This window comes from Mauremys mutica, chromosome 6, assembly GCF_020497125.1.
Source record: "Mauremys mutica isolate MM-2020 ecotype Southern chromosome 6, ASM2049712v1, whole genome shotgun sequence".
Classification (NCBI taxonomy): domain Eukaryota; kingdom Metazoa; phylum Chordata; order Testudines; family Geoemydidae; genus Mauremys; species Mauremys mutica.
The window spans coordinates 22,990,730-23,006,921 of NC_059077.1; the positions used below are offsets into that span (position 1 = coordinate 22,990,730).

A 16,192-nucleotide genomic window follows, 5' to 3' on the forward strand; every position below is an offset into this window, starting at 1 on the left:
GTTCTCAGTACCCAGAAAACTGAGATGCACATAGAGATCACTGTGTTAACCTGACTATTCTCCCACAGCTCTCTCTAATCTGTGGAGCTCCCTGTACTCACCGGTGAGCACACTTTAGGAACCCTACAGGGTAGCAGAGATGGTGAGGGTGTTGACATATGGGTGGAGAGCTCCAAGCACTGATTACAGGAAACCAAAAGGTATGTTTGGCTTTGAGCATATTAAACTTATGTAAGAGGTACCCTAAAAGAAATGGAAAGGTATCAAGGGAATTGTTAGGAGTATGCACTGTACTTTTAAGAGCAGAACACATGATGGAGAAAACCCAAGCAGTCTGAAGTCAGGTTCACCAGGTATGTAACTAGGAGCACATGGCTCGCCTTTGTCTTATGTAATTCTGTTTTAGTTCTAGTAAAACCTTACTTCTAAGAGTCTAGACTATCCCTTCTTCTTACGAATCCACAAACAACACATGGTATCAGAGTGAGGTAGAAGGAAGGACAAAAAAAAGAGAGGACTGCAGTGAAGGAGTCACCTCGGAGATAAACAAACAAAAAGTCCCCAAAGAATTGAAAGTCTCAGGTAATACAGCAGACTCCTGGTTGAGATTCAAACAGATTATATATATATGCATGCAAGCAAGCAGCTAGCTTTGGTGGGAAAGAAAACCAGAAGAAAACAGCAATCTTCTTAAACACTGCAGGACCTGATGCACAGGAGTTGAAGGCATGCATTAGATCAGGCCAAGAGAGTGAGTTATGGCACAACTGTGCAGAAATTTGGAGAATACTGCATACCTAAAAAGAGTAACATTTGAAAGGTACATGTTTTACGTTAGAAGACAAAAGGAAGGAGAATTTGAAGAATTTCTAACAGAACGGAAGCTAATGAGCCAAACCTGCAACTGTGGATTAACAGATTCAGTTATAAGTAAGGCTGCGAGTTTGTCACGGAGGTCACAAATTCTGTGACCTCTGTGACTTCTGTGCAGCCGGTGAGCCTGGCCCAGGGGCAGCATGCCAGCCCACCCCTCTGAGCACCAGTGGGGGTCCTGGTCTGACCCCCCACAACCACCCGTGGTGCCCTCAGGCTGCCCCCCCAACCTACCACCAGATTTAGTTAGGGGCGTATAGTAGAAGTCATGGACAGGTCACGGGATGTGAATTTTTGTTTACTGCCTGTGACCTGTCCATGACTTTTACTAAAAATACCTGTGACTAAAACAAAGCCTTAGTTATAAGGGATCAAACTGTAATTAGAATCATAGATCCAAAGCTGCAAAAAAGGCTATAGGAAGATCTGACTCTCACTTTGGATAAAGCAGTAAGACTGTGTCAGGCAGATGATATCACTCTGAACAGAATTAAAAAAAAATGGAAGGAAAACAGGCCACTGCCACTCTGAATATAGTAACAAGAGAGGGAAAAAACTGGCAAGTAGTCACTCGGTACAGAGCAAAAAACCAGAAGCATGAAAAAAGTAAAGCACAAGAATTTGCAAGGGGCAGCTTCAAGGACTGCACAAGATATGGACACAAACACAGGCCTCAACGATGCCCAGCTTTTGGGTAAGTGCTGTAATATTTGTAAGAAATATAATCATTTTACCTACGTCTGCAGTCAGGATCAACAACTGCAGAAGAGGAAGCAAAGCATGTATGCTGAGGCCATAATCCAGGATGAGAGCAAAAACAGCAGCACAGAAGAGTTCTAGCTAGAAACTGTATCTGAAGAGGAAGGAACACATGAATGGACAATTTCTTTAGAGACTAATGGGACTCTAAATAACCTACAAATTGGACACTGGCACTCAGGCAATTGTTTTTTCAGATATTAGCGTTAAAAGATTAAAGAAAAAAACAGGGAACATGGCAACGAACAGGTTAAACTGAAAGCTTATAATGGAGAACTCTTTCCAACTAGATGTACATGAGTACTAGAAGTGAAGGTAAAAGATCAAAAAGAATATATATCCTTTGTAACTGTTAAAAGAAATAAAGCATCTTTAGCGGGTTTAAAGACATGCCAACCCCTTGGGCTGATCCAGAGTGCACATGGTGGAGGAGATAAAGGACAGAGGAACAGTATCAGGATGTTTTTGAGGGCATAGGAAAATTTGCAACTGAATATAGAATTGAACTGCCAGAACCAAATTGTCCTATCATACAAGCCCCTAGAAATATTCCTCTAAGTCTGAGGGAAAAAAATCTCAAGACCGTGATCATTTAGTAACAAACAATGTAATTGGAAGAGCCTACAGAATAGGTGCACTAGCTAGCAAATAGTAAGGGGGGTGGGTGGGGAGAATGGAACACTGAGATTATGCTTGAATCCTAAGGAAGCATAACATCTATATCAAAAGAGAACACTTTCAGTTATATATCAGGGAAGACATGGCTGGTACAAAGTATTTTATTATATTAGATGCATAATCCTGGCAGATTCCCTTAGATGAGGAGAGCTCCAAATTATGTACTTTTATTACACCATATGGAAGATATTGCTTTCGCAGATTCCTGTTTTGTCTAAAATCTGCTCCAGACATCCTTCATAGAACTGTGCAGCAAATATTTGAGGAAACTGAAGGCACAAAAGGCAAATAGATGACATTTTCCTCTGGGGCAACACAACAGAGGAACATAATTACAGGTTAGAGAAAACAATGGACAGGGTAGAGCAATAGGTCTGAAGCTAAGCAAATAAAAATGTAAATTCAGGCTCAAAGAAATAACCTATTTAGGAGAAAAGTTAACTTTATTGATCCTAGCAGAACACAAGCTATAACAAATATGCCACACCCAGAAAAGAAGAAGAAAGTACAGGGATTCATAGGAATTGTTAATTTTGTTGGTAAATTTACACCTAATTTGGCTGCACAAACCAGCAACCTCCATGCACTCACGCAAAAGAATAGTCAATGGACAAGGGACGCTAAACTGGACAAAACGTTTGGCAAGCTGAAACAACTGATTCAGAAATCCCCTGTGCTAAGGTACAGGGGAGTCGCATCTTATGCGGGGGGTTAGATTCTGAAGTCAGTGCATAAGGCGAAAATCGCATATAGTCAAACGCTCACTGAGTGGAATGGCGGGCGGAATCATCCGCACTATAGGTACAGTATTTAAATTGTTATTTTTCTCTTTTTTTTGTTTTCTTTTGCTGAGCACATATAGTTAAAATTGCATAAGTTAAATGCACCTATGATGCGACTCCACTGTATTGTGACCACAGGAGACTGACCAGCTTGTCCACTGATGCCTCCAAAGAAGGCATGGGGCAACATGACTACAAAAATATGACTAGCATTGAAGACCAGTAGTAAATGCATCCAGGGCTCTTACAGAAGAAGAATGCCACTATGCCCAAACAGAAAAGAAACTTTAGCCCTAATGCACGGTTGTAAAATATTCCATGTGTTCATTTATGGAAGACCAATTGCTGCAGAAACAGACAATAAGCCTCCGATATCAATTGCAAAGAAGGGGTTAGTTGACATTTCTCCAAAAGTATGACGACTGTTTTTCCAGCTCCAATTGTATGATTTAACAACTGTATATACACCAGGAAAAAAGTTGGTGGTAGTGGACACATTGTCCAGAACATTTGATAAAACTATAGTAGAAAGAGAGGTGGAGTCAGGCATAGTGCATGTCAACCTGATTAAAAAAAAGGATTTTCTTGTCTCAGAAACTGGAATGAATTTGCTGAGGCTACAGCTAATGATGAGTCTTTACAGAGGTAATTAAAGCTATTTCCACAGGATGGCCAGGACATTACATACCAAGTCCATACTTACAGTTCAAAGCAGAACTGTCTGTTACTGATAGCATATTGTTTACAGGAAACAGAATAGTAGTGCCCAAGATATAAAAAGCTAACAAGCTCACAAGAATACATGAAGGACAGATGGGCATGGAGAAATGTAAATGCAGAGCCAGAGAGATACTTTATTGGCTATAATGAGATATTCATTTGTAAATGAATAAAAAAAATAAAAATGTATTAAACATGTCTAAAATACCAACCTAAACAGAGAAAAGAACCTATGTTGATAAACAAGGAACAGTTAAGGGCATGGTCTAAAGTTAGTGTGGATTTATTTACATATGTAGCTAAAGACTATGTTTTGATTTTGGATTATTATTCTCATTAACTAGAGATTGTTATATTAGAAACTAGTACATCAGAATATATTTTAATGTGCGTAAAATCCATATTGTCCAGGCATGGAATCCCTGATAATGGTCAGCACTTTGATGGACATGAATTTAAAACATTTGCTTGAGGGTATGGGTTTAAGTACATAACTTCAAATCCCAGGTATTCTCAATCCAACGGTTTTGTAGAGAACAGTGTGAAAATTGTTAAATGACTTTTGAAAAAGGCCGCTTGGCAGGAAGCTGAGAACAAGACTTCCTTTTGGCATAGACATGACAAAGGCAAACTAATCTATGAAAGACTGAAACGCTATGAAAAGTCATTGTGAGGACATGGGAGGAGGTTAAAAAACTATTTCCTCTTTTCCTCCTTAAGAAAATCCCACCACTTGAAAGAGTTCTGAATGTGATGCAAATGTCTGTATAATAACATAAGTAATGTGCCCATTAAACAAAAGTAGGTTAAAATGAAGTGACAGTTCAAATATTGATAGGTCGTTGTATTAGATAGGTTTAAAAAAAGAAAAATCTCTTTCCATGAGTCAGAGTTGGAAGTGGAATCAGACTCATCTGTCTCAGCTTATTATTTAACTGTCTTTGCTGCTGCTGATGATGATGTATGTGTTCCATCAGCACTTTCCTATGTAATGTCTGTTCAAGTGAATGGAACATAATGAAATGTGCAAATGACACTACCCATTGTTTTACAATATTTTTAAGAAAGGTCAAGTATTAAACCTAAATTGTACTGTGTTCCTTTTTAAAAAAGGAAAAAATTAATTTGAAAACGCTATTATGAAGGGACCAATTGTGGCTCCATGGCTAAGGTTATCTTCTGTAAGGGGTTTAAAGTGGGACATACATTTTTTATTTTTTCTCTCCTTTCAGTGAGAAATTTCAGTGTTCATTTTTAAGTCCTCTGAATTTTCTATGTAGATTTTGTTTGATTTCTTCTCATAAATTTTTTTTAAAATAGTGTTTGAAACTGATCTGTTGTTGAAATTCATCCATGGCAGTCTGACTTATTTTTTGTTTTTGTTAACTGATATATTTTCAAAAGAAATTGTCTATCTAAACAAAAATTGGCAGACAGATAAAACTTTGATAGATTTGGTGCAACAAGCAGACTTTTTAAAAAGTAATTTTAAAGATTAAGGGTCATTTTTTGCCATTATGCATCATTTTGGGTGCATGTGAGGCATAAAATCTTCTCATTGTATATCACCTTCCAACACATGGAACTACCACATCATACATCTTCAAATAATCGCATTGAGAGGAGGTAGTTTGTTAAAGAGTGTGTCAGACACTGGCATTCACAGGGGGCAGAGGTAAGGTTGTGGTCCATTTTTTGTGGTGTAAAGGAGTTAGGGCAGTGACTAGGTGTGATAAGATATTTGCCTGTGGGTGAAGGAGTAAAGCTGTCCCATTAGGTGGCTTAACTTTTCCTTTCCCTAGCTCCCAGTGCTATGCCTTACCAACAACTTCATCCTTTTTCCCTTTTGCAGCCTTAGAGTTTAAAAACAAAAAAACTAAAAATAAACAAATTTCAAAAACTTACCATACTTGCATCAATAACCTGCCCTTTGCCAGATTTTGTACGTTCATAGAGGGCCATAATTATACCCATTGCACACATGACACCTCCACCAGCAAAATCAGCCAGAAGATTTACTGGTGCATAAGGATTTTCATCTTTTCTACCAAGTTTCGACAGCACACCTGAAAAACAGTGCAAAAAACCACAGAAATTTAATCATAAAGTGTATGAACATTAATGTTAGAAAAATGAAAACTTAAGTTTCTTCAATTTATATACCTTAACCAAGGTAACTACAGAATCCCCTACATGCCAAGAGAATCCTCAACTAGCGGTTTAAGACAACATTATGGCCCCTTTACACTGCAGGAGTGACAAAAAAGGGCTGAAGGATCTGGCCATTGTTTTTATTTGGGTGGGGGCTTCTAGATTGCTAGCCCTCTTTGCTCCGCTAAATAGCCCCCTTACCTTCATTTTGCTCTCTAGTTTCCCCCATAACCACTCTCTTTCCCCTCCTCCTGCCAATGGGGCAACATAGAGTTTATCAGCCCTGCAGCAGAGCCACATTCCTCCTAAGCAGCATACAAATTCAATGCATCCTAAAACACTGCCTGGCACTGATGTACTGTTTAGTTAACTCACACACCAATGTATGTTTTCTAAAGTGCACACAAGCTGACACATGGTGTTAAGAACTCCACCAAGCTTAGGATGCACACAGAAAGCTTTTCAATAACTAAAATCTGCCATTCAACAGTCGAATTGGTGTCATAAGCACCAGTAGGTGAACATATTAAATCTAATTTGGACTTTCCAGGACAAGTCATTTTGGGGCTACAGCAAACCAAAAACCATAAGGAAAATTTCCAAAACATGAGATCACCTCATTTTCTGAGCAGTCACATTCCCAAACATCTTGTCTAATTTGCCTTAAACTTGGCAGAAATAATCTATCTGGCATGCCTCTGAGATTTCAGGTAGATTGGTTTTATTTTAGAAAATAGACAGTTTGCCAAAAACTAGGATTATCATTTACTTTGGGATGTTCTGGCAAAAGCAGTTTAAGAAATACTAACTCAGGGTCCCATAAGAAGCGTACTGCTAGATCTGTAAACATTCCATATACTTGTCTGATATTTTTGCCAACAAACTCTGATAAAACTTGATTTGTTGAAAAAAAGAGTTAATTGGTGCAAAAGGATAGTTTACATTTTCTAATTCAAATGACACGCCCCTCCCCCCCCCCCAAAAAAAAGAAGTGTGTAAAAATACAGGTGTTCCTAGCTGAGGTTTTCTTCTTGCAATAGGCTGTCCAAGTTACAGTAACAGCTGCCAAGAACCACACAAAATGGTACTTATTAAACTGAATTTAGGAAGAAGAAAATTATTTTAGCAGGCAGCGTGGACTTTGTTCCACGGTCCAGCAATACTGAAGTCAATAACATCACTTTGTTAGCTACTTTCCTCTGGGCTGGCATTCAACATAAGGATATGTACAGCACTCCGGCAAGAGAGAGCTCACAAAGGGCCTGGATCCTGCAGCTTTCACTTACTTCACCTAATCCAGTCTCACACACGTAAACCTATTGATTTGTAGTTTCATGGGACTAACCGTGCAAGGCTTGCCCAGGTCAGTAAAGATTGGGGGATCAGGCCCAAAATGAAAAAATAAAACTAAAGACTATCATGGAAATTATATTTATCTTTTAAAAAAAGAAAAAACTTTATCTAGTTTTTTCTTCTTTTATACTCTTTTACCTGAAGAAAACAACACTTGGGTAATTTAAGCCATGTACACAAAATACCTGCTAATACAATTCTTAATTAAAGCAAAAATAAAGTTAATCTAATAGGAATTTTTACAGCTTACCTGACAAAGCCAAATAATTGATGTCATGACCTGCAGACTTTGCATATCTTCCTGACTGGCCAAATCCAGTAAGTCTAGCATAGATAAGTTTTGGATTTTCCTGTAGAAGGACCTTTGGACCAAGACCAAGTTTTTCCATGACACCTTTAACAGTAAAATAAAATGTTTAATCCCAGTCCAAACTTTTGCTTTTGATCTAGATTCAAAACAAACTTGATTTGGCATAAAAAGCTGTAAAATGTATTAGTCATTATGAACTTGAATTACAGCTAACATGCTAATTAAGTTAAAAGAAGCCTCAAGTACAATAGCCATATTAAAACATGAACTGCCAATATTTTACAAATTGTACTAAATTTATTTTATATGTTGAATGCACCAAATATAAACGTAGTGTGAAAGTAGTTTAAATGCACTTTGTTTCTCCCCAATTTCAGACTCCTCAGGACCATTCTGACCAATTTCCTCAGCTGTGGACCACTGAACATACTGTGGCATTTAATTTCATTAAGGGGAACTATGCAAAAATGAGGGGGTTAGTTAAACAGAAATTAAAAGGTACAGTGACTAGAGAGAAATCCCTGCAAGCTGCATGCACACTTTTCAAAGACACCATAATAGAGGCCCAACTTAAATGTATACCCCAAATTAAAAAACACAGTAAAAGAACTAAAAAAGAGCCACCATGGCTTAACAACCATGTAAAAGAAGCAGTGAGAGATAAAAAGGCATATTTTAAAAAGTGAAAGTCAAATCCTAGTGAGGTAAATAGAAAGGAGCATAAACATTGCCAAATTAAGTGTAAAAATGTAATAAGAAATGCCAAAAAGGAGTTTGAAGAACAGCTAGCCAAAAACTCAAAAGGCAATAACAAAATGTTTAAGTACATCAGAAGCAGGAAGCCTGCTAAACAACCAGTAGGGCCCCTGGACGATTGAGATACAAAAGGAGCACTTGAAGACAATAAAGTCATTGCGGAGAAACTAAATGAATTCTTTGCTTCAGTCTTCATGGCTGAGGATGTTAGGGAGATTCCCAAACCTGAGCGGTCATTTATAGGTGACAAATCTGAGGAATTGTCAGATTGAAGTATCACTAGAGGAGGTTTTGGAATTAAATGATAAACTTAACAGTAACAAGTCACGGGGACCAGATGGCATTCACCCAAGAGTCCTGAAAGAATTCAAATATGAAATTGTGGCACTATTAACTATGGTTTGTAACCTGTCCTTTAAATCGACTTCTGTACCCAATGACTGGAAGATAGCTAAAGTAATGCCAATATTTAAAAAGGGCTCTAGAGGTGATCCCGGCAATTACAGACCAGTAAGTCTAACATCAGTACCAGGCAAATTAGTTGAAATAATAGTAAAGAATAAAATTGTCAGACACATAGAAGAACATAACTTGTTGGGCAAAAGTCAACATGGTTTCTGTAAAGGGAAATCATGTCTTACTAATCTATTAGAGTTCTTTGAAGGGGTCAACAAACATGTGGACAAGGGGGATCCAGTGGACATAGTGTACTTACCGTATATACTTGTTCATAAGCCGAATTTTTTTTAGTAAAAAAGGGAAGCGCCAGAGAAGGGGGTCGGCTTATGAACGGGTATAGAGGGGGAGAGGTGGGACACAGCCCCTCCCCCCAACAGAGGGAGCAAGGAGAGGCAGCACATCCAGCAAAGCCAGAAGGGAAGAGGCGGGGCCAGAGTCTCTCCACTTCTGGCCACGCTGCTCTCCCCCCAGCCTCCGAAGCAGCGGCAGCCGTGCCGCTCGGCCCCGCCCCCCAGAGCAGGCTGTGGCCGAGCCACCCGGCCCGCCGGAGCAGGCTGCGGCCATGCCACCAGGCCCAGCCCACTGGAACATGCTGTGGCCGCGCCGCCCAGTCTGGCCCGCCAGAGCAGGCTGCAGCGATGCTGCTCAGCCTGCCGGAGCAGCTCCAACCATGCCAGAGACATCCTGCTCTGGCCCTCCCCCGATAAGGTGGGAAGGGATGGGATGGGGAGAGTGTGGGGGGCCCTGGGCAAGGGCTGGGGTCAAGTGAGGGGTGGTCACAAGGGTTACTCCCCTGACCCCCAGCTTCTCCCCCAAAAAACTTTCCCCACCAGTTGCTGTCCCGGCCCATCAGGGTAAGCAGCTGGCGCACCAGGACGCGTTGTTTACTTAGGTTTACCTCCATTCCTGCGGATGCGAGGTAAATAAACCATCTCGGCTCGCCAGCGGCTTATCCTGATGGCCCGGGAGCCAAAGTTTGCTGACCCCTGAATTACAGGTTGGCTTATCCATCTTGTGGGGGTTGGCTTATAAACGAACCAGCTTATGATCGAGTATATACAGTAGATTTCCAGAAAGCCTTTGACAAGGTCTCTCACCAAAGGCTCGTATGTAAAATAAGTTGTCATGGGATAAGAGGGAAGATCCTTTCATGGATTGAGAACTGGTTAAAAGACAGGGAACAAAGGGTAGGAATAAAAGGTAAATTTTCAGAATGGAGAGGGGTAACTAGTGTGTTCCCCAAGGGTCAGTCCTAGGACCAATCCTCTTCAACTTATTCATAAATGATCTGGAGAAAGGGGTAAACAGTGAGGTGACAAAGTTTGCAGATGATACTAAACTACTCAAGATAGTTAAGACCAAAGCAGACTATGAAGAACTTCAAAAAGATCTCACAAAACTAAGTGATTGGGCAACAAAATGGCAAATGAAATTTAATGCGGATAAATGTAAAGTAATGCACATTGTAAAAAATAACTCCAACTATACAAACAATATGATGGGGGCTAATTTAGCTACAACTAATCAGGAAAGAGACCTTGGAGTCATCATGGATAGTTCTCTGAAGACGTCCACGCAGTGTGCAGCGGCAGTCAAAAAAGCAAACAGGATGTTAGGAATCATTAAAAAAGGGATAGAGAATATCTTTTTGCCCTTATATAAATCCATGGTACGCCCACATCTTGAATACTGCATACAGATGCGGTCTCCTCATCTCAAAAAAGATATATTGGCATTAGAAAAAGTTCAGAAAAGGGCAACTAAAGATAGAGGTATATAAAATCATGAGTGGTGTGGAGAAAGTGAATAAGGAAAAGTTATTTACTTGTTCTCATAATATAAGAACTAGAGGCCACCAAATGAAATTAATGGGGAGCAGGTTTAAAACAAATAAAAGGAAGTTCTTCTTCACACAGCACACAGTCAACCTGTGGAACTCCTTGCCTGAGGAGGTTGTGAAGGCTAGGACTATAACAGGGTTTAAAAGAGAACTAGATAAATGCATGGAGGTTAAGTCCATTAATGGCTATTAGCCAAGATGGATAAGGAATGGTGTCCCTAGCCTCTGTTTGTCAGAGGGTGGAGATGGATGGCAGGAGAGAGATCACTTGATCATTACCTGTTAGGTTCACTCCCTCTGGGGCACCTGGCATTGGCCACTGTCGGTAGACAGGATACTGGGCTGGATGGACCTTTGGTCTGACCCAGTATGGCCGTTCTTATGTTCTTAACATAGCTGAATCAAAGAAACAGCTTCCAGGAGGTCACACACCATAGTAAAAAGAAAGAGGCAAACTTCTTGCTAATATACTCCCCAATCTTTACAAGGCTGAACCTCTGGACAACTTTCTCAGGACTGCTTCAGTCTCTTATCAGAATATAGCTCAATGACATTTTCCTTGCTTACCTGCCCAATTCCCCTCTTTCCTTCAGTTCTGGCATAAGACACTCCATTTTATCCTTACGCTAGCCTAGCCATCTACTACTATTACTTTTTATCTATCATAAATCAAGAGCAAACTGGGGCAATTATACACTTAGCAAATGATTTGCAGAAACTGTACAAAAAAAAGTTTCTTCTGTAGGTTCAAGCTCAAAAAACTTTTGCAAAATTAAATAAATGTTGGTTTGGTCAGTTTTAATGTACAGGGAGGAAAAACTGTGTATATTCACATTTTGAAAATTTTCCCTCCTTTTAGCGCCCCCCTCTCCCCCAAAAAAGTGTCTTGTTTTTGTGTGTTTGTTTTTTCCAGGTGAAATGTTCAAGCTGTGTATAATTTGTAAAATGGACTTTTATCTGTGTTTAGCAAATTACAGCTAAACTTTGGTCAGAACTATGTCTGATAAAAAGTGCTGACACTGCAGAGCAACATGATCTGATATGGAGGGGAAAGGAGAAATACTGGGTTCTTAATTCTTAAAATTGCTTTCATACCTTCTTCCACATCACATTTTATGAATGGAAATTTCCCAAATTCCTTGTAATCTATAAAATCACAACCCTATCATCCTTCACCTCCTTGAAGACACAATTCTAGCATGACACTGACAGGAAAGTGTCAATTGATAATGGCTAGGCAGAGAAGCAGAGAGATTTGCTGGTATGTATATATGTATTTAATAATACACCTCTACCTCGATATAACGCTGTCCTTGGGAGCCAAAAAAATCTTACCACATTATAGGTGAAACCGCGTTATATCGAACTTGCTTTGATCCACCGGAGTGTGCAGCCCCCCCGCCAGAGCACTGCTTTACCGTGTTATATCCGAATTCGTGTTATATCGGGTCGCGTTATATCGGGGTAGAGCTGTATATGGGATGCATTATCTAGCTACAGAATTACAAGGAAGATGGAATTTTACCCTTAATGAGACACTAGTCTCAACTCATACTTGCACCCATATTTAAATTTTGTAACAAAGTTTTTACAAAACCAAAGAGCAATAGAAATTTCCATTAAATTAACTGTAAGATTCCAATAGAATGTGTCACTTTTAACCAAACAATCCCACGGAAACACAAATATTTCAACACAGAAAATGTGAAACTGCAAATTAAAATGAAATTGGATTTATTGATTTCCATTGTACAGTCTATGAGGGGGGAAAAACACACACAACACATCAAAACCCAGGAATACATAGAGAAAAAGCACACCAGAATTATGAAGTTCCCAGTTTTAATGCTCACAAGTGTTATCACTAACACAGATAAATGTGCTTATTTACAATAATTGATGTTTAAAATGATATAGTGATCCTTTAGTCCTAAATCTGGTATGGCCAGAACACAACACATGAATACTTCAGTGAATCCTTAATCTTTAATACAGAGTTGCAGCCCTAAGGGAACAATAGGTGTCAGCATGTGATATGCAACTTGAAGCTGAGACTCCTGCTAAAACTTGCCATATTTGTGGATCAAGGGCTTAGGAAAGAACAGAGAGCATGCTGGACCAGTTGTCTCCACAGGAATAGCACCTCCATATTAAAAACGAATGCCCCAGACATACAAAGCCTTACACGCTTGATAAACTGTACACACTGGGAGTACAAGTGTTTAAGCCATTGAAAAGTGTAAGCATGTCTTTGCAGGGTCAAGGCCGAAGCATGCGACAATACATCCATTGGGGTCATCCACAGGCTCCTGGACAATTGTTGTTTGAGGCTTAATGGGCCATTGTTTGGATAGGATACTTTAACCTTAAGCTCTCTTCTGTGGGTTGCTGTGTCCCATAAATCTGGGTTTGCCCCATGGCATTTGCACCAATCACACTATTTTGCATCCAGCCAAGTGAGAGCTGTCATTCCCTGACAGCAGATCTGATCTCCCAAGTGGGGCAACACTATCTGACTACTGCCCTCTATTCACCTGTCTTTCCCCCTCTATAGCAGCACATTCCTCAACTTTACCCCGGCACCAAGGCCCCATTCTGCCTCTTCTCCCCAGCAGAGCACCCCCAGAATCTCTTCCCTGGCACATCACCCACATCTCTGATCCACCGGACACACCCAAGCTTTGCATCCTACTACAATCCAGTCAGCAGTATCCCTCCCACCAGCGGCACCCGTACTCCTCCCCCCAAACCCTGTCCCCAGGGATCCTCCCATTAGTGGCACCCATACCCTCTCCCTCCCCCAAGCCTTGCACCCAGGGATCCTCCCACCCGTGGCACCCACAGCCTTCCCCCCCTCAAGCCCTGCACCCAGGTGCCCTCCCCCAGCAGCACCCGAACCCCTCCCCCCAAACCCTGCCCCCAGGGATCCTCCCATTAGTGGCACCCATACCCCTTCCCCCACCCCGCACCCAGGTGCCCTCCCCCAGCAGCACCTGAACCCCTCCCCACAAACCCGGCACCCATACCCCTCCCACTCCCAAACCCTGCACACAGGGAGCCTCCCACCAGCGGCACCCATACCCCTCCCCCCCCAAACCCTGCCCCCACGGATCTTCCCATTAGTGGCACCCATACCCCTTCCCCCACCCCTGCACCCAGGTGCCCTCCCCCAGCAGCACCTGAACCCCTCCCCACAAACCCTGCACCCAGGGAGCCTCCCACCAGCGGCACCCATACCCCTCCCACTCCCAAACCCTGCACCCAGGGAGCCTCCCACCAGCGGCACCCATACCCCTCCCACTCCCAAACCCTGCACACAGGGAGCCTCCCACCAGCGGCACCCATACCCCTCCCCCCCCAAACCCTGCACCCAGGGAGCCTCCCACCAGCGACACCCATACCCCTCCCCCCCCAAACCCTGCACCCAGGGAGCCTCCCACCAGCGGCACCCATACCCCTCCCCCCCCAAACCCTGCACCCAGAGAGCCTCCCACCAGCGGCACCCATACCCCTCCCCCCCCAAACCCTGCACCCAGGGAGCCTCCCACCAGCGGCACCCATACCCCTGCACCCAGGTGCCCTCCCCCAGCAGCACCTGAACCCCTCCCCACAAACCCTGCACCCAGGGAGCCTCCCACCAGCGGCACCCATACCCCTCCCCCCTCAAACCCTGCACCCAGGGAGCCTCCCACCAGCTGCACCCATACCCCTCCCCCCCCAAACCCTGCACCCAGGGAGCCTCCCACCAGCGACACCCATACCCCTCCCCCCCCAAACCCTGCACCCAGGTGCCCTCCCCTCAGACCCTGCGGCGCCCGGGCCCAGGTCCGGGCCGGCCCCTCACCGTGGCGGAAGGGCTCCACCAGCACGTCCGCCCGCAGGCAGAGCCTCCTCAGCGCCGCCGCCCCGGGGCCCCGCTTCAGGTCGAGCGCCAGGGAGCGCTTGCCCCGGCCCTGCACGTCGGTGTTCATGGCCGCGCGGGGGCAGCGATCCACCCGCACCACCTGCGCCCCGAAGTCGGCCAGGATCATGCCGCAGAGCGGGGAGGGCGCCAGGCCCGCCAGCTCCAGCACCCGCACCCCGCTCAGGGCCATGGCGGCGCCTCGCCCCGCGGCCTCCTGCCGAGCGCCGAATCATCGAGCGGCCGCCGCGGCGCGGCCCGGCCCCCTCCGGCCAGAAACCCGGCGGGGAACGGCCTCGTCCCGTGCCCGCGTGGGCCCCTCCCCCAGCCAGGGAGCCCTCAGCGGGGGGAGGGACGGGGACACTCAGCACAGGGATTGGAGACACTCAGCACAGGGATGAGGACACAGCACAGGGATTGGGGACACTCAGCACAGGGATGGGGGGGTGGGAATGGGGACACAGCACAGGGATTGGGGACACTCAGCACAGGGATGGGGGGATGGGGGGGAATAGGGACACTCAGCACAGGCATGGGGGAGGGGTGGGAATGGGGACACTCAGCACAGGGAATGGGGGTAGGGGTGGGAATGGGGACACAGCACAGGGATTGGGGACACTCAGCACAGGGATGGGGGGGATGGGGGGGGAATGGGGACACTTGGCACAGGGATAGGGGGAGGGGTGGGAATGGGGACACTCGGCACAGGGATGGGGGTAGGGGTGGGAATGGGGACACTCAGCACAGGGATTGGGGGAATGGGGCCCCTCAGCTCGGGGATGGGGGAAATGGGGACACTCAGCAGAAAGGGGAGCGACAGTACACAATGGGAGATACGGGGCTCTGGGGATCAGGGCCCCTTTCTATTGAAGCTGCTTCCGTGGTTCCCCCCATGATGTAGTATTTTATGTATTTTATGACCTTTAAACCAGATTTTGTACTTTTGGATCATCTAAGCACTACACCCAGATGTACAGACACTCTTTTCTAAACCCGTGTATTACATAATTTAACATTAGCTTTAATAACATTTTTAAATCTGAGCCACTCTCATTCTTTTGTGTCTGTAGCGACTGTGCGGTCGGTCCTATGACCCAGGGCAGGCCCATTACAGGATTGAGAACATGGAGCTCCCTCACCCATGGGAGTTTTTAGAAAGATAAGTGTTGAATTCTTTCGGTTCTGAGCTTTTGGGGTAAGTGGTGAGCCAGGATTTTTTTTTTCTATAGTAATGAGGACTAAAACTTTTTTTAAAAAGGGCCAAGATTCTCATGTAATCATAGATAGGTTTACATGACCTAGATCAGTGGTTTTCAAACTGTGGGTCGCAACCCAGTACTGGGTCACAGAATCTAAGGTACTGGGTCATGGTGCCTGTGGTCAGCACCGCTGACTGGGCCATTAAAAGTCCCATTGTCGGTGCTATCCAGCTAAGGCAGGCTAGTCCCTACCTGTTCTGACACCGCGCTGAGCCCCGGAAGTGGCCAGCAGCAGGTCCAGCTCCTAGGCAAGGCAGCCACAAGGCTCTGTGTGCTACCCCCACCCCGAGCATGAGCTCCACGCTCCCATTGGCCGGAAACCAGCCAATGGAAGCTGTGGGGGGGTGCCTG

At 44.1% G+C, this 16,192-nt stretch overlaps 1 protein-coding gene across 1 annotated transcript in view; it reads right to left on the bottom strand.

Annotated features, from left to right (window-relative positions):
* Positions 1-14,866, bottom strand: part of AMACR (alpha-methylacyl-CoA racemase) — a 28,534-nt gene extending 13,668 nt beyond the window's left edge. The window contains exons 1-3 of the mRNA XM_045021240.1: positions 14,526-14,866; positions 7,567-7,710; positions 5,718-5,878 (exon numbers count right to left, since the gene is read on the bottom strand). Of these exons, the coding sequence (XP_044877175.1) occupies positions 5,718-5,878; positions 7,567-7,710; positions 14,526-14,775 (555 nt within the window). The 5' untranslated portion in view covers positions 14,776-14,866. The remainder of the gene's footprint in view (positions 1-5,717; positions 5,879-7,566; positions 7,711-14,525) is intronic.
* Between the last annotated feature and the right edge of the window lie 1,326 nt (positions 14,867-16,192).